This window comes from Macrobrachium nipponense, chromosome 4 (genome assembly GCF_015104395.2).
Source record: "Macrobrachium nipponense isolate FS-2020 chromosome 4, ASM1510439v2, whole genome shotgun sequence".
Taxonomy (NCBI): Eukaryota; Metazoa; Arthropoda; class Malacostraca; order Decapoda; family Palaemonidae; genus Macrobrachium; species Macrobrachium nipponense.
The window spans coordinates 111,701,113-111,727,697 of NC_061100.1; the positions used below are offsets into that span (position 1 = coordinate 111,701,113).

The 26,585-nt window shown below is 37.2% G+C and overlaps 1 protein-coding gene across 4 annotated transcripts in view; it reads right to left on the reverse strand.

Annotated features, from left to right (window-relative positions):
• LOC135211064 (ionotropic receptor 25a-like) overlaps nt 1-26,585 on the reverse strand; it is a 57,423-nt gene that overhangs the window by 25,271 nt on the left and 5,567 nt on the right. For all 4 annotated transcript variants that reach the window (XM_064244121.1, XM_064244122.1, XM_064244123.1 and 1 more), the window contains exons 3-9: nt 18,435-18,560; nt 12,881-13,070; nt 9,903-10,045; nt 9,590-9,699; nt 4,307-4,426; nt 3,445-3,626; nt 1,622-1,736 (exon numbers count right to left, since the gene is read on the reverse strand). In XM_064244121.1, the coding sequence (XP_064100191.1) occupies nt 1,622-1,736; nt 3,445-3,626; nt 4,307-4,426; nt 9,590-9,699; nt 9,903-10,045; nt 12,881-13,070; nt 18,435-18,560 (986 nt within the window). The remainder of the gene's footprint in view (nt 1-1,621; nt 1,737-3,444; nt 3,627-4,306; nt 4,427-9,589; nt 9,700-9,902; nt 10,046-12,880; nt 13,071-18,434; nt 18,561-26,585) is intronic.

Sequence of the window (26,585 nt, forward strand, 5' to 3'; positions counted from 1 at the left end):
ATAAATCGAGTTTTCTGTACAGCGCATGAGCCGCGGCCCTCAAAACTTTCAGCCACGGCACATAGGTGGCTTGCCCTATAGCTTTCTCAGACGCATAATCAGTGCTAATTTTAATCTTTAGTAAAATAAAAACTACTGAGGCTAGAGGGCTGCAATTTGATACTTGGGTTGTTCGTATAATAAGGTTCCCAGGGAGCTGCAGTAACGAGGAACGCTGTTACACGGGATTCGGCGACACTGGCGTGTATCTTGGTTCCCCCTCTCCCAGTACCCGCCCCCTAAGGCGAGCTGTCTGCGACGCTCAGCCTTGGCTTGGCAGCCGATAGAGATGGAGCTCCCACTTGCTTCTTCCGCCAGGTGCGAATTACGCTCTGTGATTCGTTTTTTTTGTGAAAAAAACACTGCACTGGTGGACACGTGTGCAAATGGTGCAGAGAATTCAAAGACGGATGTACAGACGTCCATAACGCATTTCAGAATCGGATAAAGAAGATGGTACAGCGCATGCAAAAATACATTGATCTCAACAGCGATTATGTCGAAAAATAGGAAAAAGTCTAAGCTTTCCAAAAATGTTTTATTCAATGCCAATAATCAATCTTTTTTATTGTGAAAAATCTTTGGGAACTTTCTTTTATGGACAACCTTTGTATGTTTGATGATTGGAATGTGGATTATCAACATACCAATTTGCAGCCTTCTAGCCTCAATAGTTTTTAAGATCTGAGAGCAGACAGAAAAAGTGCGGACGGATAGACAAAGCCACCTCGGTAGTTTTCTTTTACAGAAAACTAATATTGGACTCAGAATCACAGATAATAGAGCTTTCAGAAGGATATCATTATCTTCAAGTTGCTTTTGATGTGCACGAGAAGTGGCTTTCAACTCGTTTCTGGTCATGGACCACCAGTCCAAAAAGAAAAGATATTGTGAACCATTTCTTTCTTGAATAACGATATATAAAGCATAGACAATAAAAACAATGTGGACTGAAATATATTTCTTACACAAGAATTACGACCTAAACAGTTGAATATCATTATATGTTTTGAAAATGATGAATGCAATAAAATGAATGGTCAATTATCTGATTAAATTTGTTTTTCTTGTATTTCATCAAATTTAAAAATATATGTACCAATCATCTGTTTGTAACTAAATATAATGAATATTATGTGGACCACCTAAATTGTCACCATGGATCACTATTGGTCCAAAGAACACCAGTTAAGAACCATTGCACAAGAAGGAAGTGACATCAAAACTACTACGGCGCTACTCTAGTTTGGTAACTGCCAATTTACTTGCAAAATGGGCGGCGTGTTTAGCACCAGCCCTTTGATCATGACCTTAAACACATGAAGAATAGACGGAAACACCACATACATAATAAACAAAAAAGATAAACATAAACGAAAACATAATAGGTGGTAAAATACCGGTCGTCGCCGGTGGGGAAAAGGCCGCGGCAGTAGTTTTCAGTTTTACCCTAAATTACATGTCTACGGAACGTCAGAAATCTAATTTTTTTTTTTTTTTTTTTTTTTTTTTTTTTTTTTTTTTGAGGACGGAAAATAAAAGTAGTACAAACTACTGTCGTGTCTCAGTGAAGAAGACTTACTGCTTGCAGAGCGGATTTCAAGTCGAAGTTCTCTCGAGCTGGCGGATTGTTCTCGTCAAAGGCTGCGCACTTCAGGAATTTGAAGTTGGTATACTTTCCCTGAGCAGCCAGTTGACTGTTGGTAAATAAAATGATAATTAAGATCGTTATTCGTGTGCCTGTTACATACTTTTATGGTTAATTAAGACAATGTTTCATGAGTGGGGTATGGAATGACTGATGCATGAAAAATGATACAGTGCTGACTGGATATAGTGAAACAAAATTGCACGAACTATTGTAAGGATCGTTATTCATTTATCTGTTAACTATATATTTTCATGGTTGGATAAGAAAATATTTCATGAATAAAGGTTGGAATCGATGCTGATGATACAGTACTGACTGGATGTCGTGAAACAAAATTGCACAAACTAGTTTGAGAATTTCAGTGTTTGGAAGAGGAGGGAGTTGAAAGTAAGTGTCGGTAAGTAAGATTGTGGGGCTTAATGAAAGCTAGGATGACTTAGCTATAGAGCTAACATGGATGGTGGAAGAATGGGAATTAGTAGAATGAAGGAAGAGGCGGGTGAGAAGGTAGTTTAAGCAAGAAAAGTATATAATAAGGTGTGGTCAAAAGATCTGGTGAAGAATCAGCGTGTATATGGAACGAATAAAGTGTTCCCTGAGCCAGATCTCATTTATGCAAGTGAAGTGTAGATTATAATTGGAAATACCAAAAAAGGCCGAATCTTTTGGGATGGGTAGCATTGCTTGCATAGTAAATATGGTGTTAGAGGAGTGAAAAGAGTGAGAAATTAATGTGGAAATTAGAACAAGAAATGGTAAAAATGTTAACATAGTTGGATGAATGGATCAAATGTTTTAGATAGCATAAACATATATGCATTTTTATACATCTAAGTGTATGTATATATATACACATGCATGTGTGCATATATATTACAGTATATATAACATATTATATATACAATATGCGTCCAAAAATGATGAAGAGAGAAGAAGAAAACTCATCTCAGTAATATGATGATACCCTCTCCTTTTACTTTGAAAAGTTATTAGAGAAGGTTTATATAATTTCTTATGACACATTCGAACAAGATGAATCTTAAGGAATCGAACGTGCTGATACGATCTTCGTCGAAGTATTGCAATGTTGAAATTTTATCTTTCAAGAGAACAGAATACAGTGAAGCAACGGCGCATGTGAGCAAGAGATCATAGGCCTGCTCTCACTAAAGAGAAACACTGAAAAAACGAGGCGAGGAAGAAATAGAAAGGAAATGAAGAATAGGCTTAAATCACAGTGAAACTAAAAGTGATCCAGTGATGTAGCATCATAAATGAATTGCGAATGTCAGTGCTAAGAAGAAGATGAAGGAGAAGAAGAAGAAGAAGAAATGGAGGAGGAGGAGGAAGAAGAAAATGAGATGAAGAAAAAGGAAAAGAAGGAGTAGAAGAAGAAGAAGAAGAAGAGGAGGAGGAGGAGGAGAAGGAGGAGGAGGAGGAGGAGGAAGAAGAGGAGGAAAAAGATGAAGGAGAAGAAGAAGAGAGGAAGGAAAAGAAGAAGAAGAAGAAGAAGAAGAAAAAGAAAAAGAAGAAAAAGAAGAGGAGGAGGAGGAGGAGGAGGAGTAGGAGTGGTGGGGGGGGGGGGGGTGCGGGGGTAGATGATGAAGAAGAAGAGAGGAAGAACAAGAAGAAGAAAAATAAGAAGAAGAAGAGGAGGCGGAGGAGGAGGAGGAGGAGGAGGAAAAAAATGAAGGAGAAGAAGAAGATAAATAAGAAGAAGAAGGAGAAGAAGAAATAGAAGGAGAAAGGCTGACCCGGCTGCCTTGATTCCTCTGAGGGCAAAGTTGAAGTAGAACATCGCATCGATCTCGGGCATGGCGTTCATCTGGTAGCTTTGCTTGAGCATGGTCAGGCGCCCTTTGGTTTCGGTGGTCATGGAGGGCCTGAGGAACACGACGGTCGCGTTCTCGCAGCCGCACTGGATGTCATTTCGGTCCTGAAAGACAGACGAAGCAATGGTAAGCTACGAATACTTCGTCAGTGATATTATAGCGAAGTTGAACTATGAGAAATCTAGAAAAGAAGCCGTCGTTTTTCTAAGACACTTACCAACTCAAAAGCAGAGAGGGATTACTATAGTGGAGTTATTTTACTAATGGTTTTAACAATAAGCTCAATTTATGTGTCAGAGGCAAACGCATTTACCCAAACAACTTCCCGCGAAAAACAAAATTTACACACAGATAAGACAAACAATCCTGAGGCAACACGTGATTCATATACCAGTTGCAAAAATCAGCAAATATCTTATATTATTCAGTTTATATTTTAAGTTATTAATCTAAGCAATGGCTATAAACAACCTTTGCCACTACATGAAGTGCTTGAATAATCAGTTAGATAATCCATTATATTCCTAGATTCAAAAGTGAGAATGTTATACGTAATAGCTGGGGTTTGACGCGTTCCTAACTAAAAATTCATAAGTCTACTTTACCTCCAGAGCATTTATTTCAGTGTCCTAAAGGTATTTAATTCTTATCATTGGTAACAATTATTTTATTTTTCTCAAGTATTATACTGTGTGTGCATAATCTGAGAGCAGAAGGGTGATGGACAACGCAAAGTTCTCGTTGTTCAAAACTTCCAGAGAGCAAAGGCTGAAAGATGTCTTACCTTGCTGAGGCCGTACCAGGAGTACTTCCTTCCGAACATATTATTGGCTGTTGCGGCATCCAGGACCTTGCTAATGGTCTCCAGGGTTCCCACGGCGAAGAAATTGACAATGTCAGCATCCTGAGGGATAGAGAAAAGTCTCTTCTCAAATCAGGGATTTTTTTTTTTTTTTTTTGCCGTAACATAATATCCAACAATTTATCGTTATTGTTAAGTAGGTCAGTGATTTGCCCCTGTTCTGAGTATGGTGTTATATTTCTTTGGTCATTGTTGAACTCCAAAAAGACTTCGAACTTTAAATGAGTTTTTGATTTGGCAATAACTGACAGGAGTAGTGAAAGTACTCTGATAGGAATTATTAGATCGACCGTGGTGAAGAAGACATGCATTATTTCGTATTCCAAAAGAATTTCTTATAAAGTAACTACTGTTAAAAGTAATTGAAATAGTAAGATATGATTTCGCCATATCCTCACAAAACTCTAGATTCTTTAGGGAAGACTTGGATTGAGAGCTTGTCAAATGTCTGATATATGTAACGAAAACACAGAGTTTTACAACTCCCATAATTATCATTATTATTATTTGTTTTAGCAGCCATTTTCGACTAAGTCCAATCGGCTGCTACAATTCCCATAAACAACAAACCACTAGGGTTATATACGTACGTACACACACGCACACACATGTATGTCTTAAAACACAACAACACATCACAATTGGTAGCAAATAAAAGAAATGTACATAAAGACTCCTTGGTATTGGTCAGCATGTGCAACTAACGAAGACTGCAATCAAACAACAGTGACAATGAACAGCCATTCTCAACAACAAGAGAACAACCACAATGGAACATCGTTGCCCGTGTTTCTAGAATACAATTTAATACCACTGCAAAAATCGCCTGCATTGAATATTGCCAACAGCAGCAAGATAGACTCTTTGCTTTGCTTTTCCGATATGAAAAGCAATCGAGTATTGTTGCCTATTATACCCGAGTCAACATTGTAATGGCATGGTTGCAGGAGCATATTCAACCTGTCTACACTTTGTAAAGGATCAGGGTTTACCTGTGTATTTTGCAAGGAGTCACATGTATGATGAATTGCAAAGTAAAAAGTGATTGTTCTGGATATTTCCACAGAACTGTCCTCGTCTTCAAGTCATTCTAACTTTTTTCTTTTTCATTTAGCCCAAAATGTCTCCTAAAGTGCTCCTTGCTGATAACTATTCCCCGGTTCCCAGTACTAAGAAATATGAGAATTTTAATTGAATTTTTTTTGTATATTGAACAGGTTACTTGAGAATTCACTTCCATTACAGTTTGCTCTTGGAGCAAGAGTCCGTGCTGGCCTAAAGCCAGCTTAATCTAACAACAACAAATGACTGTCAACTTCATCACCCGTAGGCTGAGAGCCTGCCCTCCCCGTTTTGTTGTTTCTATGCTTTGTGAGTAACGGCTGTCATCCCTCTCACGGACAATAAAATCTGATGGTTCCCTACGCGCTGACAGATTGTGCTTATTATTGGCACAATTCTTATTGATGTGAACTGCGGCCATGTGTAAACACAAGGAAGCTCAACCCTGTCGCTATCACTGGTCGATATAGATTTTTTATTATGATTACTGGGAGAGTTGCAGAATGGGGTTTTCTTGTACTAATGCAGCAGCAACTAGTTTAATGTTTTAAATCAGTCAAACAAAATTTATCGGACCTTTGGAAAATCAATAACGCCTTCAAAGAAGACTCTCGGATCATGAATGCTGTTATATAAGCGAGCTAGAGTCTCACTAATAAGCAGTTATAAATGCATTAGAGTTTCTTCGGCGCAATCGAGTTTTATGTACAGCATATAATGCTGTATGAAACTCTCAACCACGGCCTATGAAACTCTCAGCCTCGGCCCATAAACTCAGCCACGGCACTGTGGTGGTCTGTGTTGTTGGAACTTACAGCGGTGCCAGACGCATGATCGTGGCTAACTTTAACCTTCAATAAAATAAAAACTACTAAGGCTAGAGGGCTGCAATTTGGCATGCTTGATGATTGGGGGATAGATGGTCAACGTACCAATGTGCAGCTCTCTAACCTCAGTAGTTTTTAAGATGTGATGGAGGAGAGAAAAAGTGTTGACGGACAGACAAAAAGCCATCTCAATAGCTTTTTTTTTCACAGCAAACTAAAAATATATAAGCGTTAAAACGCTGACATCCCGAGGGATATTAATCACTTTCCAACGATCGATCGCCCTTATTAGGGAAGGGAACCCAGCCATCGACACCTTACCTCTGTTTGGGTTGTGAAAGCATCACTGGGTGTGAGAGTCGACTGAAATGTGAAAGTTGTGTTCTATCGATTTCAACCATGGCAGACGTTACTGATATTATTGTCATCCAGTGCTGTTGGAGTTGAGTGCTCAAGAAAGTCATTATTGCAAACTCGAGGACACCACTTCTCCTGAGGTCCTAATCTTGATTCAGTCAAATGCTGTGTTTTCCTATAGTTCTTTTGAGCTTGAATATCAAAAGTATCTTTGTTGTGTTAGACTATGTTTCTTTCTAAATGATGACAACATTTTTCTATGTTGAAAGGCAGTGTAATTAATTGTTCCACTTACTAATGTAAAGAAAAAATGCAGTATACATTATCTAATTCAGCTGGTCAGTCATTACCCAATTTTCTGTTTTTTTCCGAAATGCTATCGTCATTCATTCTATCCCGAATTTGATGTCTGATCCAGGTGCTATGCTAATCCCTACCCACATAATTATCATTGAATTATTATCTATGCATCAATGCTAAGATACTTAGCTAACAAGAAAAAGGACCTACGACATGTGTGCCAACATGAGTTACCCGTGGTGATAATGAAACTTAATTAAGGTATGATCCAAGAAATCCTCGAATTCATGAAGAGCAAAGACGCGAAAAAACAAAACATTAATTAAGAATGAACATCGACAGCCACTGAAGAGAAGAAGGCTCATCAGTTTCATACGGTAATTTACTTGCTTTGTTTGTCAGTGGCTCTCTAGTCTGACTGTGGGTCGGTGGACCCTATTGATCTAAACTTGTGATACCCTCTTTTATTCGTTAGACGTCTAAATTATTCATAGGAATAAATAACTGGAATTCACGCATGAGCCGAGTTCTTTGTTTGGTTCTGCACCGATTCTATAAAGCAGGGTTCTGTAAACATTTTCTTTTTGTGTAATAATTGATGGAATAATACATGTTTTACTTTTCTTTTTATTCCCAGCTCTTGTCATTGAAAATCTTGAACTTTGCCTGAACTATACGTTCGTATTTTGAAAAATATGTTGATAACTCCACGCTCTGAAGTGACTGATAGACATTAAAGGCTAGAAAATCACAAATGCATAAGCTAGTTCAAAAGAGACGGCGTGGTAAAGAAAGTTATCTTACAAGACGGGAGAAGTTTAAGCTCAACTTTCTTTTGCAGGGTAGCCAAGACAGTTTCTATCAAACGCTAACTTTCGTGGCGTATTGTGAGAGCGACTGGTCCGGCATAGAATGTGGTTGAAGCAAAGGTATGTTATTCTTGGTACTGTTCGATACCCCCATAACCTGAGTAACGCAAGAATTTAGGAAGAGAACAGCAATTTTGTGGGGTAAAAAGAAGGGCAGTGGATGTGGTGTGGAATCAAAGTTCACAAATGATGCTGTACCCAATGGAGATACTGAAGAGAAGCTACAGAGATTAGTGAAAGATTATGAATATTTGCTTGAGTAAACACTGAGAATAGATAAACGAGAGCGAGAGTAAGGTATGCGGGTAGATGGAAACCAGGAAGATGAGGCAGTGAATGTTAGTATTAACTACCAAAGGATGAAAGAATTCGATTCTTATAAGCATTTTGGGGTGAAGATTCGGAATGAGGGTAGAATGAGGGGTAGTGTGCATCTCTGAGCAGGTGAAGCAAAGCTGAAAGGAAACTAGGAATGTCTATAGTAGACCGAGGATGAAATGCATGAAAGGATGGGTGATTTAACTCTCTTTTATTGAAGTCAAGTTCAAGTGTGGATGCTGAATGCAAATGAAAGAAGTAAGGTGGAAGCTGTAGTGACGAATTGTATTCGTGAAGTAAGTAGAATTGAAAGAATGACAAATGTAGAGAAATGACATTACATAGTAAATCGGAAGTACTATGAAAGTAAATTTTATTGTAGACGATATACACACACACACACACACGTATCACCACATACATACATACATACATACATACATACATACATACATACATACATACACACACACACACACACATATATATATATATATATATATATATATATATATTTATATGTCTAATAAAAGGAGCCCATAAAAACACCAAAATATAGAGAGAGAAATACCATTTTTCAGAGACTGCAATATAGTATTTCTCTCTCTATATTTTGGTGTTTTTATGGCCTCCTTTTATTAGATGGAATTCTGTTATGAAAGAACATTTTTATCAGTTATATATATACATATACATATACGATTTTTGCATTATAGGGCAAACACCAAACCCCCAAGAATTACCCATTTTAGAGTCATTACTCATTAAGCAGCTGGTTCCCCAGTTGAATACCCAAACCTCCTCCATCCAACTGTACCTTAGTTAACGTGTCTCCTTTTTTGTTGTCTCCTATCATTCAGTCTTTCTCTCTCTTAACTTAAGGTTGGTTGGCGGTTCCAGCTTTTAAATAATAATTTTCTGTAATTGTATATTTTAGTAAATTTTAGTCATTTTACAATTTTTTAAATTTTTTAGTAAATTTAAGATTGTTTTATAATATTATTATTTTAATTAATTGACAGATTCCCAGAAGATGTAATAAATGTTATTACGAAACGTTGGAATAAAAAACTATGTAGATTGACCTGTTTCCTTCAGTCGACGCCTGATTTGATGTATTCCTTGGTCGTCGCCTGCCTGCCCCTTGGTTTGTATAATATATATCATATATATATATATATATATATATATATATATATATATATATATATATATATATATATATATATATATATGAGCGTGTGTGTGTTATTACAAATTTCTTACTCTTCAGAGGGGATGCCGACAGTAGGGTAAAACCTTATGATTCTCAGCGAGTTTTACATATAATGTGACGAAGTGTTTAAATGCAATGCATATGCATTTTTTTTTTTTCAGCTGATGGGTAAGAAGCTGGGTGAAAGAAGAGTGAGGGCAGTTAGCTATACTGATACATAAAATGCAGCGGTTTAATAAACTCCAACTCCTGTTACCTTCAGTCTCTTGGTTTGGTTCCTGATGGCGGCTTCCGTAGACTCAATCATCACCATAATGTGACGGCAGGGCAGGTTTTGTAAGAGAGACTTGTATTTATGATCCATTACTGACGATTTTGAAAAGGAAGAAAAAACAATTATTCCCGACCGATGAGGGAAAGAATGCTAAACTTCCTATTCGATTTTGTATGTCAGTAGCGACTTCTTTGGTTGAAGGGAACGCATATGAAGTTAGTAATCCTTTGTTAATATTCTGAATCAATCGATAATCATCATTTAGTTTTCCTAATTTTCACATACGACTACTTACCAAAGGTGCTATCATAGATGATACCAGCATTGGTGATGTTCTGCGTGCGGACAATATCTCGGATTGCTTGAACCATAATATCACCAGGAGGCATCAGTTGCACCAAGAATTTCTGCTCATCAGGTGTGAGATCGCGCCATTCCCTGCGAAGGAAAGCGTGAAATTGCATATATATATATATATATATATATATATATATAATATATATATATATATATATATATATATATATATATATATATATATATATATATATATATATATATATATGAATAACTTGATCACGATGTATATAAAACGTGAAGCTATGTATAAATATAAGTTTTTGCCACGCAGAAATGAGTAAAGGGTCGCACAGACCGAAAGTGCTTGGCTATCTCGCTTTTCATTTTTTTCCTTCGTGGCAAAAACCTTTATATATATATATATATATATATATATATATATATATATATATATATATATATAGTATATATATATATATATATATATATATATATATATATATAAAGGTTTTTGCCACGAAGGAAAAAAAACGAAAAGCGAGATAGCCAAGCACTTTCAGTCTAGTGCGACCCTTATATATATATATAAATATATATATATATATATATATATATATATATATTATATATATCTATATATTATATATATATATATAATATAGTATACATAAAACCCCAGCTCGGGTTATCTGATGCCAAGCGAGTACAGAGGCGTGCTTTGAGTTTATGGACCCTACATGAGTGAAAGTGAAATTGTTCTTAGCTGTAAGAGAAGATGCATGGTCTGTCATTTTTGGTACGTTTCTTATTACTATGCTTTCCGAAGCATTAAAAGGTACTCTTTCGCCCAAAGACACTGCTTTTGTAATCCATAAGCCACTGGGATAGCATCCGCCTCAGGTACTACCATAGTATATATATATATATATATATATACTATATATATATATATATATATATATATATATATATATATATATATATATAGTATACATATCATCTCCCAGCTCGGGTTATCTGATGCCAAGCGAGTACAGAGGCGTGGCTTTGAGTTTATGGACCCTACATGAGTGAAAAGTGAAATTGTTCTTAGCTGTAAGAGAAGATGCATGTCTGTCATTTTTGGTACAGTTCTTATTACTATGCTTTCCAGAAGCATTAAAAGGTACTCTTTCGCCCAAAGACACTGCTTTTGTATCATAAGCCACTGGATAGCAATGCTCAGGTACTACCATTTTCTGTTGTCTCTATACCCATCATTTAAAATTTGGCTAACCTGACATTTATGATAGCCATTCTCCTCAAGGGTCTACTACACTACTACCCTCCACTTGGGGGCATCTCTTCTTTGGGACATGGTGCATTAATATTAGAAGTCTTTTACGGTTCCTTATGAGACAGTACTCGGGAAAAGCCACCTGCAACAATGCAGTAAGACCAAAATTTGAATTGGCTTCTCTTTCATATGGGAGTCGTTTTAGGAAACGATAAGAACAATAGGAGCATACCATTATTTAGCATTCTGGAAAGGTGGATTCAATTGTGAAGGTAGAACTATTAAACGGACTGATTGAGGATTAGCATTATGGCATTAGAGAACACGGTGTGTGACTTAAATATTTGCTATGAAACAGTTATGTAAGGAATTGGAAAGTGGAGGAAATTTTGTCTGGGGCATACATGCATAGTGAAAAATTTTAAAACTGATCTAGGTGGTGCTAGATTTACGTGGTTTAGGCGATAATTTGTTGTGTGACTAAAAGCTTTCATGATGAAAGACACGGTTGTGTGGGAATGTGTAGGTGGGAGAGTGACTGCTTTGCGATAAAAATGAGTCTGGGTCAACGAAGGGTAATGGCTTCATGGCTCCTCATGTTTGTGGATGTAGAGATTCGATAAGTCAGTCGTAGGAAAAGAGCTTTCGGTGAAAAGTTGTGGAATAAGAACAATTATTTTTCACTGAAGATTGTAAAGGGAAATTTGAGAGATAAGTGAGAGTTTGAAAATGTTTCTGAGAAGTGTACCCAGAATGGGAGCAAGAGTAATGTTGTAAAGCTAAAAGCCACCAGGAAAATGCGAAAGTGAATGTTGAAATAGATGGTGGAAGAATTAAAGGGGCGGATTTGCACAGATACTTTGTAATAATTCGCATGGATACGGGCAGGATGAAAGAGGAGGTGAATCGTGGCATAAGTGAAACACGCAAGGTTACCAATGTCTTCTTGTAGGATATCTGGAGAAAACAAGATTAGTCTACAAAAGTGATTTTTACACTAACTCTCATTTATAAAAGTGAAGTATTACTATTAAATGCAGGTAAAAAAATTAAGTCTGATTTTGCTTAGATGAATGTTTTGCATACCATAACGGAGTATGATGGGAAAAGGGGAAAAGTTGAATCAGGAGGTTTTGAGGTGGCATGGTCTAGTGAGGGTAGAGGACGATCAATTGATAAAGCGATTGTATAATTCAGAAAAGTTGAGGGAATAAAGTAGGGAGAGATCCAGAAAGTGCTAAATAGATGTGGAGGTTGAGGGGGAATTGGAACAGAAGGGCCATGGAAGAGAGAGAGTGCAAGGCAGATGAGTATCACAGAGTGTTGGGGACGTTTGGCACTGTTGAAAAGCATTTTTATAAGTATTTGACGCTCCCGATGTCGTGGAAGTTCCCTGCACATTATTTTAGTCTTATTCCACATTAGTTTAGTCTTAGTTCAGTCATTCATGGAAGAATGTGACATTGGATATCATATTGCTTCTTTTGTGACCACCCTCTTTTAGATAAAAAGCTGAAGAGACGATTCTGTTTCTTTAAGGCACAACATCTAAAAAATATTCTGGAACCTTTTCCCCATAACTATAACTACCATGATGACCATAGAAATACAATTTTTCATTATCAATATTTTGGAAATGACGAAGCGGCTTTCACAAGCACTTACTGGGGAAAATGTGTCAATTCACAAAGGCTTACCTGAGGTCTCCTGTCTGGCCGTAGGAGGCGGAGACGGTGGGCAAAGCCAGTGCCCTCGTGAAGCTCTTCATAGTCTCAGACATCATGCCCGTCGTCGTGGCGTCGAGGACGATATGAGGAGGCGCTGATGCATCGATGGCAGCATCAAGAATGTCACAGGTGGCGTTCACTGTTACTTCGATGTCCCCTCCTGCAAGAGGGATAAGGGGTTCAGTGGACGTGACGGCTAGGACACCGGGACAAGTTAGTTTCCATGAATTTCAACAGGAGCCCATCCGTGATATTCTCGTGCAGCAGAAAGACGCAAAGGAAGGAGAAATACGTTTTTTCTCATTCGTTGGGAACTTTGCTCGAAGTATTAGTCCTTCCAGGTCATATTTCTGAATCTCGTTCATGAGCAGCCAAGTTTATAAATCTATTAATTCACACAAGAGAAGGTGCGATCATTGAAAAGTGTGAAAAATTAATGATGATTACGTTGAGTGAAGGTGTTTTAAGTTCACTAGGGTTTTTATACATTTTTAATGCTATTAAAGTATCAATGTCCGCCACATATTTCCGAAGTCGATGCCCATGATCATTTCTACGCCAAGTTGCATAAACAAATCAATCGAAAATATATATGGAAAGTTAATGTCTGCTTTCGGCGGCCAACATTGGCTCCCTTCTTTCTCTTAGAGGATTCCTGAAATTAGACCGTCATATTTTTCCAAGTATTAAAAAAAAAAAAAAATAGCTGGGGACGTTGGGGTTTAGTCTCTCATACCCGTTAATAAATTTCTTGTCTGCTGATTTATTGTTATATTCTCTGCTTTTCTCTTTTGTCACACATTGTATACTCAGTTTAAGCTTGTTTTGCAAGTCAATGGCCTTGTAGGATTGTCTCCTGCATATTTATTAAGTTTGAATAATAATAATAATAATAATAATAATAATAATAATAATAATAATAATAATAATAATATCAACAACAACAACAGGTATAACATAAAAAACTGAAATACAGAAAATGATTAGTCTAGTGGAAACTAACACTTATTGTGCAAGAAACAAGTCGAAGAAATGTTTGGCACTGACGAACGTTTCGACAAAGAAAAGCCGTTTTGACGCTTGAAAAGAAAGGAAGGTGAATGACAGGGTTGGCTGAATTGTTAAAGTATTTGGCGTGGAAGACAAATGTAAGACAAGGAAAATTAGTAGTCACTGTAACGCCGCATAAACTGTAGGAACATTCGTGCCAGTGACTGGATTTTAAGGGGCTGAGAGAGAGAGAGAGAGAGAGAGAGAGAGAGAGAGAGAGAGAGAGAGAGAGAGAGAGAGAGAGAGCATTTAGAACATGGAACTTGATAGAGCCTTGTAGAGATGAATGAATGGAGAGGTTACGGGCATTCTTAAGGGATATCCTAATCCCTTTCCCTTTCATTGTGTTAGTTAATTTTTCACCGAGAAAGGCGGTGAATGTAGTTGTAAGGCAAATAGAAACAGAAGGCCCATCGATTATTATGGATCTGATTGAAATTGAAGAGGGAAAGTTTAACTGGGAGAGAAAGAATTCCAGGTGGATGGTGAACTTTAAAACAAGACTGATGATAGTGAACAAGTGTAAACATATATTTATGAAAAGCACTTTAGGAGGAAGGGAACGATACATACTGCATATGCATGCATCCATACATAATACCAGAGAAACACCTTGCAAAAAGATCCAATTCCTGAGGTCTTTATGTCAAAAAGGGTCCTAACTTGTAACAAAAATGGTATAAACTAGAGTGATAACCAGAATTCTCTAGGATAACCGGTTTACAAAAAGAACAAAGAATAAAAAAAAAGACCACGAGCTAATGTTTGAAATAATGGAAAAGATAATTTCTGGTTCATACACAAACTTATAAGCAAGAAAACGACAGTATTTGAGAAATCTGGTGATTATTAGAGATGGTATGTTCCCAGGTATATTCACCAATTATCGCATGCAAACGTAACCACATGCACACACCACTCACCCTATTGTACGTCTTGCCTGACCATATTATTCCCGTGTGCTGCAGTCTATAATAACGCTATTAACACCAATTTTGATTATATATTCATAAGAAATCTTAGCATAGTTCAGCAAGCCTTCGCACGCATCGCGCTTCTACCTTACGGTTGACTCAGCAATACTCGTGAAGAGCTTTTTCCACTCCGTCTTCCTCTACGCTCATTAATGATGCTGTAGAATCATTGATTCATATAGTAGTGAGCCAAAGGAATCATTACTAACCGTGAAAGCTGCGTTTGAAGACGATAATAATAGACCGTAAAGAAGCTTAAAGGTATAGAATTGGGGTCTATTACGAAAAACTGTCTGACCTAATTGGACTATTAACTAAGTTGAGTCTACTTGTTGTTCCTTGAACGAATGGCTGCCAGCTGGATGAATCGCACTATGAGATTACACTGAGTTCTCTGAAATTGGCTAACTGCTAACATAGCTCCAATGATTTAGTAAACGAAAACTGCTTAAAACCGTTTTAATTATCATGGACTGTTGCATGGCTTTGGACCGCATAAGCTATATCAAACGTATGATTGTTTGAGATACTTAAAGAGGTGAATATCTTCTAGGATTATCTGAATTTCTTCGTAAACCAGTCGATTCTATACCATTCAATGGATTCATTGTTCTCTGAGCTTCTTTAAAGGTATTTTCCATACTTGATCTTAATCTACAGACAGTCACATCAACATCTTAAAAAAAAAAACAGTGAAGTCTTCTGTGACTATATTAACTGACAAATAGAAATATGAAAACCTGCTACCGATCTCCGAATAAAATGTTTTCGTCGTAATTGTCTTAGCCAGTTCACTGACGTTACCAATGGCAATCTTCTCCACCCTTAGTAGTTTCCAGACTATGATTTTGAAATATTCCTTTACAGCAAGGCATGAACACTACTGATGCAGCATGCCATCATCAGAAGAATTCCAATTGCGAATTGAAGAGTTAAATTTATTCTTAAGCGCAATGAATATGAATACATATGAAAACTTTTTAATAATCTGAGTCAAAACTCATTACTAAAGCAAGCCTATTCCACTAAAATTTACAGACTTTGTAGCTGAAAGGTAATTTGTTTGGCGTCGAAGCTAACGAAAATAATTAAAGTTGGTATTTATTTTTATAAAACAGGATGGTGGAAAAAAAAAACTAAGGCGGAAGGAGGTATTTGCTGAACGTAGAAATCACATGGTTTCGTATCAGATTAAAGACTATAAATTCCTAATTATTGAAAGATTAAGAAATATAATAGAGCAACAGGAAGAAAATCATATTCAGCAAAGTTGTATTGTGAAAAATTAAATAATAAAGAAAAAACTAATGCGACTGAACGAACATCATTTAATACGAAGGGGAGTATAAAGATTTGACTGAGGAGCAATATAATAATAATAATAATAATAATAATAATAATAATAATAATAATAATAATAATAATAATAATAATAATAATAATAATAAGAAAAGAGGCAACAGAATCAACCATCTGATGTTCATGGACGACATCAAGCTGTATGGTAAGAGCATCAAGGAAATAGATACCCTAATCCAGACTGTAAGGGTTGTATCTGGGGACATCAGGATGGAGTTTGGAATAGAAAAATGCGCCTTAGTTAACATACAAAAGGGCAAAGTAACAAGGACTGAAGGGATACAAATACCTGGGAATAATTGAAGGAAGGGATATAAAACATAAAGAGATGAAGGACACGATCCGGAAAGAATATATGCAGAGACTTAAGGCGATACTCAAGTCAAAACTCAACGCCGGAAATATGATAAAAGCCATAAACACATGGGCAGTGTCAGTAATCAGACACAGCGCAGGAATAGTGGAATGGACGAAGACAGAACTTCGCAGCGTAGACCAGAAAACGAGGAAACATATGACAATACACAAAGCACTACACCCAAGAGCAAATACGGACAGACTATACATAATACGAAAGGAAGGAGGGAGGGGACTACTAAGCATAGAGGACTGCGTCAACGTCGAGAACAGCACTGGGGCAATATATGAAGACCAGTGAAGACGAGTGGCTCAAGAGTGCATGGGAAGAAGGACTGATAAAAGTAGACGAAGACCCACAAATATACAGAGACAGGAGAAAGACAAGCAAAACAGAGGAATGGCATAACAAACCAATGCACAGACAATACATGAGACAGACTAAAGAACTAGCCAGCGATTATACGTGGCAATGGCTACTGAGGGAAGTGCTCAAGAAGGTAACTGAAGGAATGATAACAGCGGCACAAGATCAGGCCCTAAGAACCAGATATGTCCAAAGAACGATAGATGGAAATAACATCTCTCCCATATGTAGGAAGTGCAATACGAAAAATGAAACCATAAACCACATAGCAAGCGAATGTCCGGCACTTGCACAGAACCAGTACAAAAAGAGGCATGATTCAGTAGCAAAATCTCTCCACTGGAGCCTGTGCAAGAAACACCAGCTACCTTGCAGTAATAAGTGGTACGAACACCAACCTGAAGGAGTGATAGAAAACGATCAGGCAAAGATCCTCTGGGACTATGGTATCAGAACAGATAGGGTGATACGTGGAAGTAGACCAGACGTGACGTTGATTGACAAAATCAAGAAGAAAGTATCACTCATTGATGTCGCAATACCATGGGACACCAGAGTTGAAGAGAAAGAAAGGGAAAAAATGGATAAGTATCAAGACCTGAAAATAGAAATAAGAAGGATATGGGATATGCCAGTGGAAATTGCACCCATAATCATAGGAACACTAGGCACGATCCCAAGATCCCTGAAAAGGAATCTGGGAAAGCTAGAAGCTGAAGTAGCTCCAGGACTCATGCAGAAGAGTATGATCCTAGAAACGGCGCACATAGGAAGAAAAGTGATGGACTCCTAAGGAGGCAGGATGCAACCCGGAACCCCACACTATAAATACCACCCAATCGAGTTAGAGGACTGTGATAGAGCAAAAAAAAATAATAATAATACATTTTATTGGAATATATATAGTAGAGACAATAACATATGCACACTCTATATACATGAGATAACATGACCACCCAGTTGCTGAAGTTGAAAAAAATAGTATTCATAATAATGGTAATAACAGTCAAATATTAAGAATAATAGTAAAAAATGCTAAAAATTATAACAAATGAAAAACAGATTATACATTCAAAGAGTAAAATGCAAAAAGAGTTATTCATAGTCTAATCTAAATCAAATTAATGACGATAGAATTGAAAGGCGATCGGCTAAAAATAACGTAAGGGAACACTGAAGAAAGGATTGAGAAGTGGTCATTCTACATTAAAGATGAAAATTCAAGGTTGAACTGACTGATTAAGACAACGGAAGTGAAGATCTCGGAGCGAAATGTAGGTCTATCGCAAACAATGCGAGTCTATGTAACGGATGAAGATCAACAATACAAAAAAAACAAAACAAAGATACAACAAACAGTTCATTGAAACACCAAGTGAAAGGAAATTTGTGCATTTCTGAATCCTACTAAACTAACCTGGTTTCACCATCATGGTGTCTTGTCGACCCAGGGTCACTCCTTCGCTGGGGTTGGCCTTCAGGTACTGGATAGCGGCCATAAGACCCGCTTTGGCTGGCTGGTTGTTCTCCTCATAGACCATCACTGGAAAGAAGGGTACATAGAAAGGAAGAGAAATATGGTCAAGTTTGTTTGTATGGTGTTTTGACGTTGCATGGAACCAGTGGTTATTCAGCAACGGGACCAACGGCTTTACGTGACTTCCGAACCACGTCGAGAGTGAACTTCTATCACCAGAAATACACATCTCTCACTCCTCGATGTAATGGCCGAGAATCGAACCCGCGACCACCGAGGTGGGACGCTAATACCATACCAACCACGCCGCTGAGGCGCTATGGGCAAGGACATAACTGAATCCATTTCGGTTAGTGCCAAGTGGAAAATGACGGAGCGGAAGCAGAGTCGGGGTGAGGGGTAAGGGTGAAAAATCCTAACGTCCTTGGATGCCGTGTCCTGACCTAACCAGACTTTACCTTCCAAACCTAACTTATGGCTCCGTGCCCTGACCTGGACAGGGGTGCTTCCTCCCCTATGATCTTCCCCCGGTCCCCTTTCCCCCAGCAACCGCGCAAATTAACACCGTATATCCTTGTCTCCCTCCCTACTCTGCATACTACCCAAATTTGTTTCGTTTTCTGTTGGTCTAGGGTATAGCAATGAATCATTTCCAATTAGCGTTGCGTATATCATTGAATCCTTTCCCGTTATTGATATGTATAGCAATGAATCCTTTTCTGTTAGTAATGTGTATAGCAACGAATCCTTTCCATATAAAGAAGTGAATAGCAAAGACTCCTTTCCATTTAGTGAAATGTTTAGTAATAAATTCTCTCTTGTGACTGGAATGCATGACAATGAGTCCATTCTTGTCGGTGAAATTCTTTTCACGCTTAACGAAATGTATAGTAATAAACTTTTTCCAGTCAGCAAAAGGGAAAAAAGAGCGCGGTGATGTAATACATCCTTCTACCATGGAATGTATTTGGATTTACTCATCAGTATGTACGGCACGAAGGTTATGCATTCTAGTATTTATGTGGAAAGTGCACACGTCGGTAGAATCTTGAGCAAGGGGTGGTAAAGGAGATACCCCGATAATCTATATAAGGTGGAAGAGACAAGCAAGAAGTCAAGAGTAGAAGACAGCGAATGGTGACGCGGGTATATTTATTCGCTCCTGACACTGAATAATGGAGATTATCCTTGTGTCAGTACAAGTAATAACCATAAGCGTTTCATAAAAGAATTCAGGCAAACTGTTTACTCAACAATGTCTTTGTTATCGATCCAAACAACAGTAATCTGAGATATGAATTAAATGATAATCGATAATTGGGATCTGTTCAGAGCAATTCAGTAGCAGCAACTGGAAGTGATACCGCTGGAAAACAGATAGAAAAGTCAACGATCCAATATATCTAAAGAGCTGCAACTTCAAGGGAACACAACCTATGACGCAATATGGATCACGAATGAATAAGTCATGAAACTCGTAAACCTTAATACGGCTGAGTGCCAACTCGGTCTCAGCTCGGCACTAAATTTTTCACCACCTTCGACGACCGACGTTACCTGGTCTCCAGCTTTTCTTCCGTATCAAACAGGGACAAGAAGGTCCCAGGATGAATAATGGAAAGTATTGACAAGCATTCTGTGAGTGTGGCACTCGGGTAAGCGCGAGGTAGTGGGTGCTATTCTTATTTCGGCGGTTACATGCCGTAATTATGACATGGCGTTTACGAGACGTGAAAGGCTGACTGGGTGTTTAGGAAAGGCGGTTGATCAATTGTGTCTTTCACGCAAAGAATCATTATCTTTTCTTTACGCATTAAAGGTTCAATCACTTTGAATATTGCTAAAAAACTTTCGGTTTTGGAGGATGTCTATATATAAATTTTTCTTTGTTTATATGGAAAAGGGTATTCCTCATATCATTATATTTTAATCTCTCATAAAATTCATCTTTGAGCAAATGAACAGGTTTTTGAATATATGATAATTGGAGGGATTTCGATCTTCTGACTTGAAATCGCTTGTCGTAAGTATTACTTAGCTAAAGAATGAGGGTAAACCATAAGATATGTCACATTAGTGCCTCAAGGAAATTTACATTCTGGATTGGAACCTCATCCATTTAGTTGTCAGTTATCTCACCAATTATCTGAACCAACACACATCTCCAAGCAAAATGAAGGTTCCCATAATTATCAAGAGAGATCATTTTCATTTATCTTCAGATGAGGTGGCAGGGAAAATGGCGGCTGATGGACTTTCAATCTCGAACCTGACTGGATGGGTAGAGATCCCATCAGTTATAAAGGAAGCATGAAATTAGGAGTGGTATTTTTCGCAAACCTTTTTGGAGGGACCTTTCATTAACTTACAGTTTCCTGCAAGATAGACCATCTTTAACAAAGTGTACTGAACGAGGATTCATGATTTATGAGCAAGGCGTCTTTATGGAATGAGAGGTTTCTTCGGCGCAGTCGAGTCTTATGTACAGCGTATAATGCTGCATGATCCGCTGCCAAAATATATTTCAGCCACGGCCCGGTGGTGGCCTGTCCTATAGCGTTGCCAGACGCACGATCATGGCTAAATTTAACGCTAAATAAGATAAAAACCACTGAGACGAGAGGGTTGTAACTCGGAATGTTTGATGGCTGGATGGTGGATGATCAACATACTAATTTGCAGCCCTCTAGCCTCAGTAGGTTTTGAGATGTGAGGGCGAACAGAAGAAAGTGCGGATGGACAGCCAAAGCCATTTCAGTAGTTTTGATTTTACAGAAAACTAAAAACCATTCTTCATTTGCTTTTCGTACCAAATAAAAGCTGGGTGAATTTACCATGAAGGTCAAATGTACACAAATCTTTTATTCATCAATGAGTCTGTAAACAGACGTGGTCTGTACAGATCTACAAACACTTGCTATGTTGATGCGACATACATCAAATGACTCGAATTTGATGAATGTCATACCAACATACCAAATATATTCAGATATAGTAATTCTTTTGAGGAAGTTGTAACATAGACTAATCATTTCCTCCAAAATGCAGTTACCTAATCCTTCGGAACTAGCCTGGTAATTTTTGACATTCAAGCATTGTATTTCCTAGATGATCCAAAAGCTATTCATGTATGTAAGTATAAAATTTTATGAATGGTATTTTTTTTATTAAACAGCATAACCTAGTATTGAGTTATGTATATAATTTTATATATATATATATATATATATATATATATATATATATATATATATATATTATATACATAACTCAATACCATTCATAAAATTTTATACTTACATACATGAATAGCTTTTGGATCATCTAGGAAATACAATGCTTGAATGTCAAAAATTACCAGGCTAGTTCCGAAGGATTAGGTAACTGCATTTTGGAGGAAATGATTAGTCTATGTTACAACTTCCTCAAAAGAATTACTATATCTGAATATATTTGGTATGTTGGTATGACATTCATCAAATTCGAGTCATTTGATGTATGTCGCATCAACATAGCAAGTGTTTGTAGATCTGTACAGACCACGTCTGTTTACAGACTCATTGATGAATAAAAGATTTGTGTACATTTGACCTTCATGGTAAATTCACCCAGCTTTTATTTGGTAAGAAAAGCAAATGAAGAATAAAATACAGTGAAATATATATATATATATATATATATATATATATATATATATATATATATATATATATATATATATATATATATTTCACTGTATTTTATGTTCTTGGGAAGCAGCTTTCAAAATATTCCGGATGTTTAGTGTTCAGTTTTAAAACTAGAACTGGTTTTTGTTCACAATTATTTATCAGAACTTGCGGGACGTTACCCATGGCGTAAAAAGTCCTACATTCTGATTAACAACGTTAACTTTCTTGCTGAATCAAGTTGTATTCTTGGAAGTGTTTCACACACAAAACTTATCTTTTCTCCTGCTTACCGAAGAACAACGATTAGGCTAATTTGCCAGAGCCGAACCAAAACCAGGGTTGCAACACTGAATCTTTTGACAAATAGCAACATCTTCTTCTTCTTCAGCCAGGTTGTGATGATAGCCCCGGACGGGCGTGAGGAAAGCAATCGATATCACCGACGCGTGACGTCATGCAAGCAGTCGATGAAACAGCAATTAGAACTTCATTAAGAACTTCGGTTCTTAGTGTTTCAGGTGAGAAGCCCACTGGCGCCTCCCTCCCCCCCCTTTTTTTTTATCTCGAGGAATGTTATTCCCAACAGTAAATGGCTCAAGTACTAATGTTTATGCAATAAATAAACGGAAATGTCTGTTTTTTTCCGCCGTTTCTATCCGTTATCTTCACTTGTTAAAATATATATGCTTGTATGTATGTATATATATATTAAAGATATATATATGTATATATATATATATTTATACACATACATATATATATCTCATATATATATATATGTTTGTGTATACATATATATACGCACACACATACACACACAAATATATATTACACACACACACACACACACACACACACACACACACACATATATATATATATATATATATATATATATATATATATATATGTATATATATATATATAAATTTACACGCACACACACACACACACACATATAATATTATATTATACGTATATATATATGAATAACTTTAATATATATATATATATATATATATATATATATATATACATTATATATTTATATATATATATATGATATATATATACGTATATAATATGAATAACTTTTATATATTATATATATATATATATATCCTAATATATATAGATATAATAACATATCTATTTATATATATATATATATCATATATATTTATATAATCTATATATATATATATATATATATATCTATAAATTATATATATATATTAAACTGTATGGATAAAACACAAATAGCTATAAAGAAGTAAAGAAGCATTTAAAATAATCTGACTTTTACGCCAATTTCCATGATTGTCATGCTATAGTAGATTCACATCAACAATGCCTTTGATGTCTAGACTAGTCCCTTACGACGCTCCTGATTGGCTGTTGATAAGCCAATCACAGGGTTGGAAATTCTCAGTCTCTCTCGAGAGTTCACATGGGTAAGATCTATGTTCCACTTCTCCTGAGGGATACGTCTTTCAAAGGTATCCCTCAGGAGAGGTGGAGCATACATCCTGCCTATGTGAACTCTTGAGAGAGATAGAGAGTTTCCAGCCGTGTGATTGGCTTATCAACAGCCTATTAGGAGCGTCGTAAAGGACTGGCCTAGACATCAAATGCACAGTTGATGTGAGTCTACTCTAACCAGAATTTTGTCTGTTTATGAAATGCAGTCGGTCTCCGTCCTTTTATATTATTGTCTTCATTAATAACTGGGATTAAAAGAGCAACGTCCACTTCCGGCGCAATGCACATGCAAAGAATGGTAAATCATTCATTGCCTTTTGTATTCACTTTTGTTTTTCTCTTAGAAAAACTGTATGCGACACTTTCAAGTTTTTAGATATGACATAGTAATTTTATAACTGAATTTTTCAGTTATGAAACTTTTTGGAATTGCGTACACAGTGTTTGATTTAAGGAAGCATAAACTGCGGTTCTTACTGAAGTAGTAATTGTTGTTCAACCGATATTGTTGACAAGATCATTTATACGCTTCAAGACGAACACAAATAAAAATGGGAAAGCTGATGTCTCTAGTATATGCTACGCCTGTATTGATTTCACTGTCGAAAGTGCCACACGTCTAATGACGCTAATCCTGATAGAATCGAGTCTGTTATTTTTTTTCATCTGCTTTTTTATTTGTTGTCCCTCGCAATCATTTTCTTTTTAGTAACTGCATCTACTGCGAGTGGCCTGGCATTTTAATAACGTTTCAATACTTGACTTCGAATCTTCTACGGATAATTTTTATTCTGTAAGGATGCCTCTATCCTTTGTAGCATCTAATATGCCTCTTGTGACTAGTCCTATTTCGAGAAATGAGATGAACTTTTACACGTAAATTAAGCAGCTTTCCCCATCTCTATTTACCTCCTTTGATTTTGCCTCTCTTTTGCCTGGAATTCGACTGGAGATTTGATCTTTCGTTCAGCTAACATTTTCAATTTTTGCAGCACTGGAGGGTGTGAGGTGTTTGTATGCATTTTCCTGCCATTCCGCCATCGAGTCCGGACAGGTAACTGAGGTATGTCGGCTAGTAGGTATGCTCATTCCCAAGCCTCTTCAGTGAGGTCGTTTCTGACCCAAAAACTATTCCAAATAGAATCTGGTCATTTCTTCCATGACTCTTCAGTATTGTGGGAACTATCTTCTCTTGGGTCATTCATCCCATGACTATCCAGAGTGGGAGTTTCTGGTCTAGCATTTGTATGCCTCTTTGAAGTGAGAATTTCTGATTTGTATGTTTTGGGCAGACCGTCTCTTGACAAAATAAGCAATGATCAGTTCTGCCAGGTCTTTTCATTGTTGTAGTTTTTGGCATAAAGGTTGTTGCATATCTTCCAGGTAGGCATGGACTACTCGTTTCTTGTGTCTTCGATGTAGGAGTTCCCGGTTGTACGGCTGTCTCTCTCTTTAAATGGTCTTGGGTCAGTCTTTTCACACCTCTCCAATGTAGACATTATTTACCCAAATGCTGTGAGAATGCCCTCTCTACAGGTAACCTTGGGTATTGTGTCACATGTTTTTTTTTTAATGGGCACATTGTTAAGGAATATTCCTTTCTTAAGGTCGGCTTTGATCAATTTCTTATTGACTCTTCTGTGTAATTGTTCCTTGGCCAAATGTTGTAAGACTTGATCACACTACATGCTTCTCCAGTATGGTAATTCAAGTGGAAAAAACATATGGTAAAATATCTACTCTAAAACTTTGGTAATTTTTTCATGCCATTTGCATGTTCGTGTTTCTGGTCCAGAGATCTGGTCTGAGGATTAGGGAAAATGACCTCTCTCTTTAATGTTCTGGGTAATTTATTACTTGCCTTTTTTTGTGAGGACATATCCTGTCCAAAGGTTGTAGGAGAGCCCCTTGTCATTAGATAACTTAGGCCACTTTTTACATTCAATGATAACATTCTGAGGGAAAGTTCTGGTCTGAAGAGTATGATAATGAACTTCTCTCCGGGTGATCTTAGGCTATTCTGGCACAAGGCAGTGGGAATACCTCTTCTTATTACAATTAAATCAGTCCACTTCATTCTTTCCTAGCTACTCTATATGAGAGTTTCCAGCCAAAATAAAGGTCTAATGATTGGAGGTATCTCCACTCTTTTCAGACGAGCTTGGCTCATTCTTTTTATACCTTTTTCTGTTCTGGTGGGAGGTTATGGACATAAGATAAACTTAGGTAGTTCATGCTATGCTGGTTTAATGTAGGCATATAGAAGAACGCATATAATCTTATAGACAGCTCATCCTTTATTTTGAAGTAATTGTCATATATTTCAGATAGGTCACAGACCTACTTACAGTATAAGCAAAAGTACTTAGAGAATATACTTTGGCGTAGAGTGCTCAGCAATGGGCAAGCTCGTTATTACCGTTTTCCTGGCTCATATGAACACAATATGAAAACTATAACCTTATCTGTGGTATCGACCTCTGGCAGTCGCCGCTTAAAGAGCAATCTTCTGTCATATTTTCTGACATTGATCCTTGACTAATGTTGATAAAAGGTGAAAATTATGCCAATTCTATGCTTATTAACATTCAGCTTGTTGGCGCTTGCTATGTGTGCTGGAACTCGGCACTGCTGTCTCCCCTACCCCCCCAATCCCCTATCTACCCCTCCCCTACCCGTGGCGGACAAACAGGTTTCAAGGAGGAGGGTGGATGTCTCCCTTACCCTCCCGTTCCCCTACCTACCCCGTCCCCACCCTGGGCGGGCAAACTGGTTTGCAGGGGTTGGTTGCCTGTGTCATGTCTCCTCTACTATCGCCCAGGGGAGGACAAACAAGATCCACTCGGAAATTATTATTATTATTATTATTTTTTTTTTGGCTCTATCACAGTCCTCTAATTCGACTGGGTGGTATTTACAGTGTGGGGTTCCGGGATGC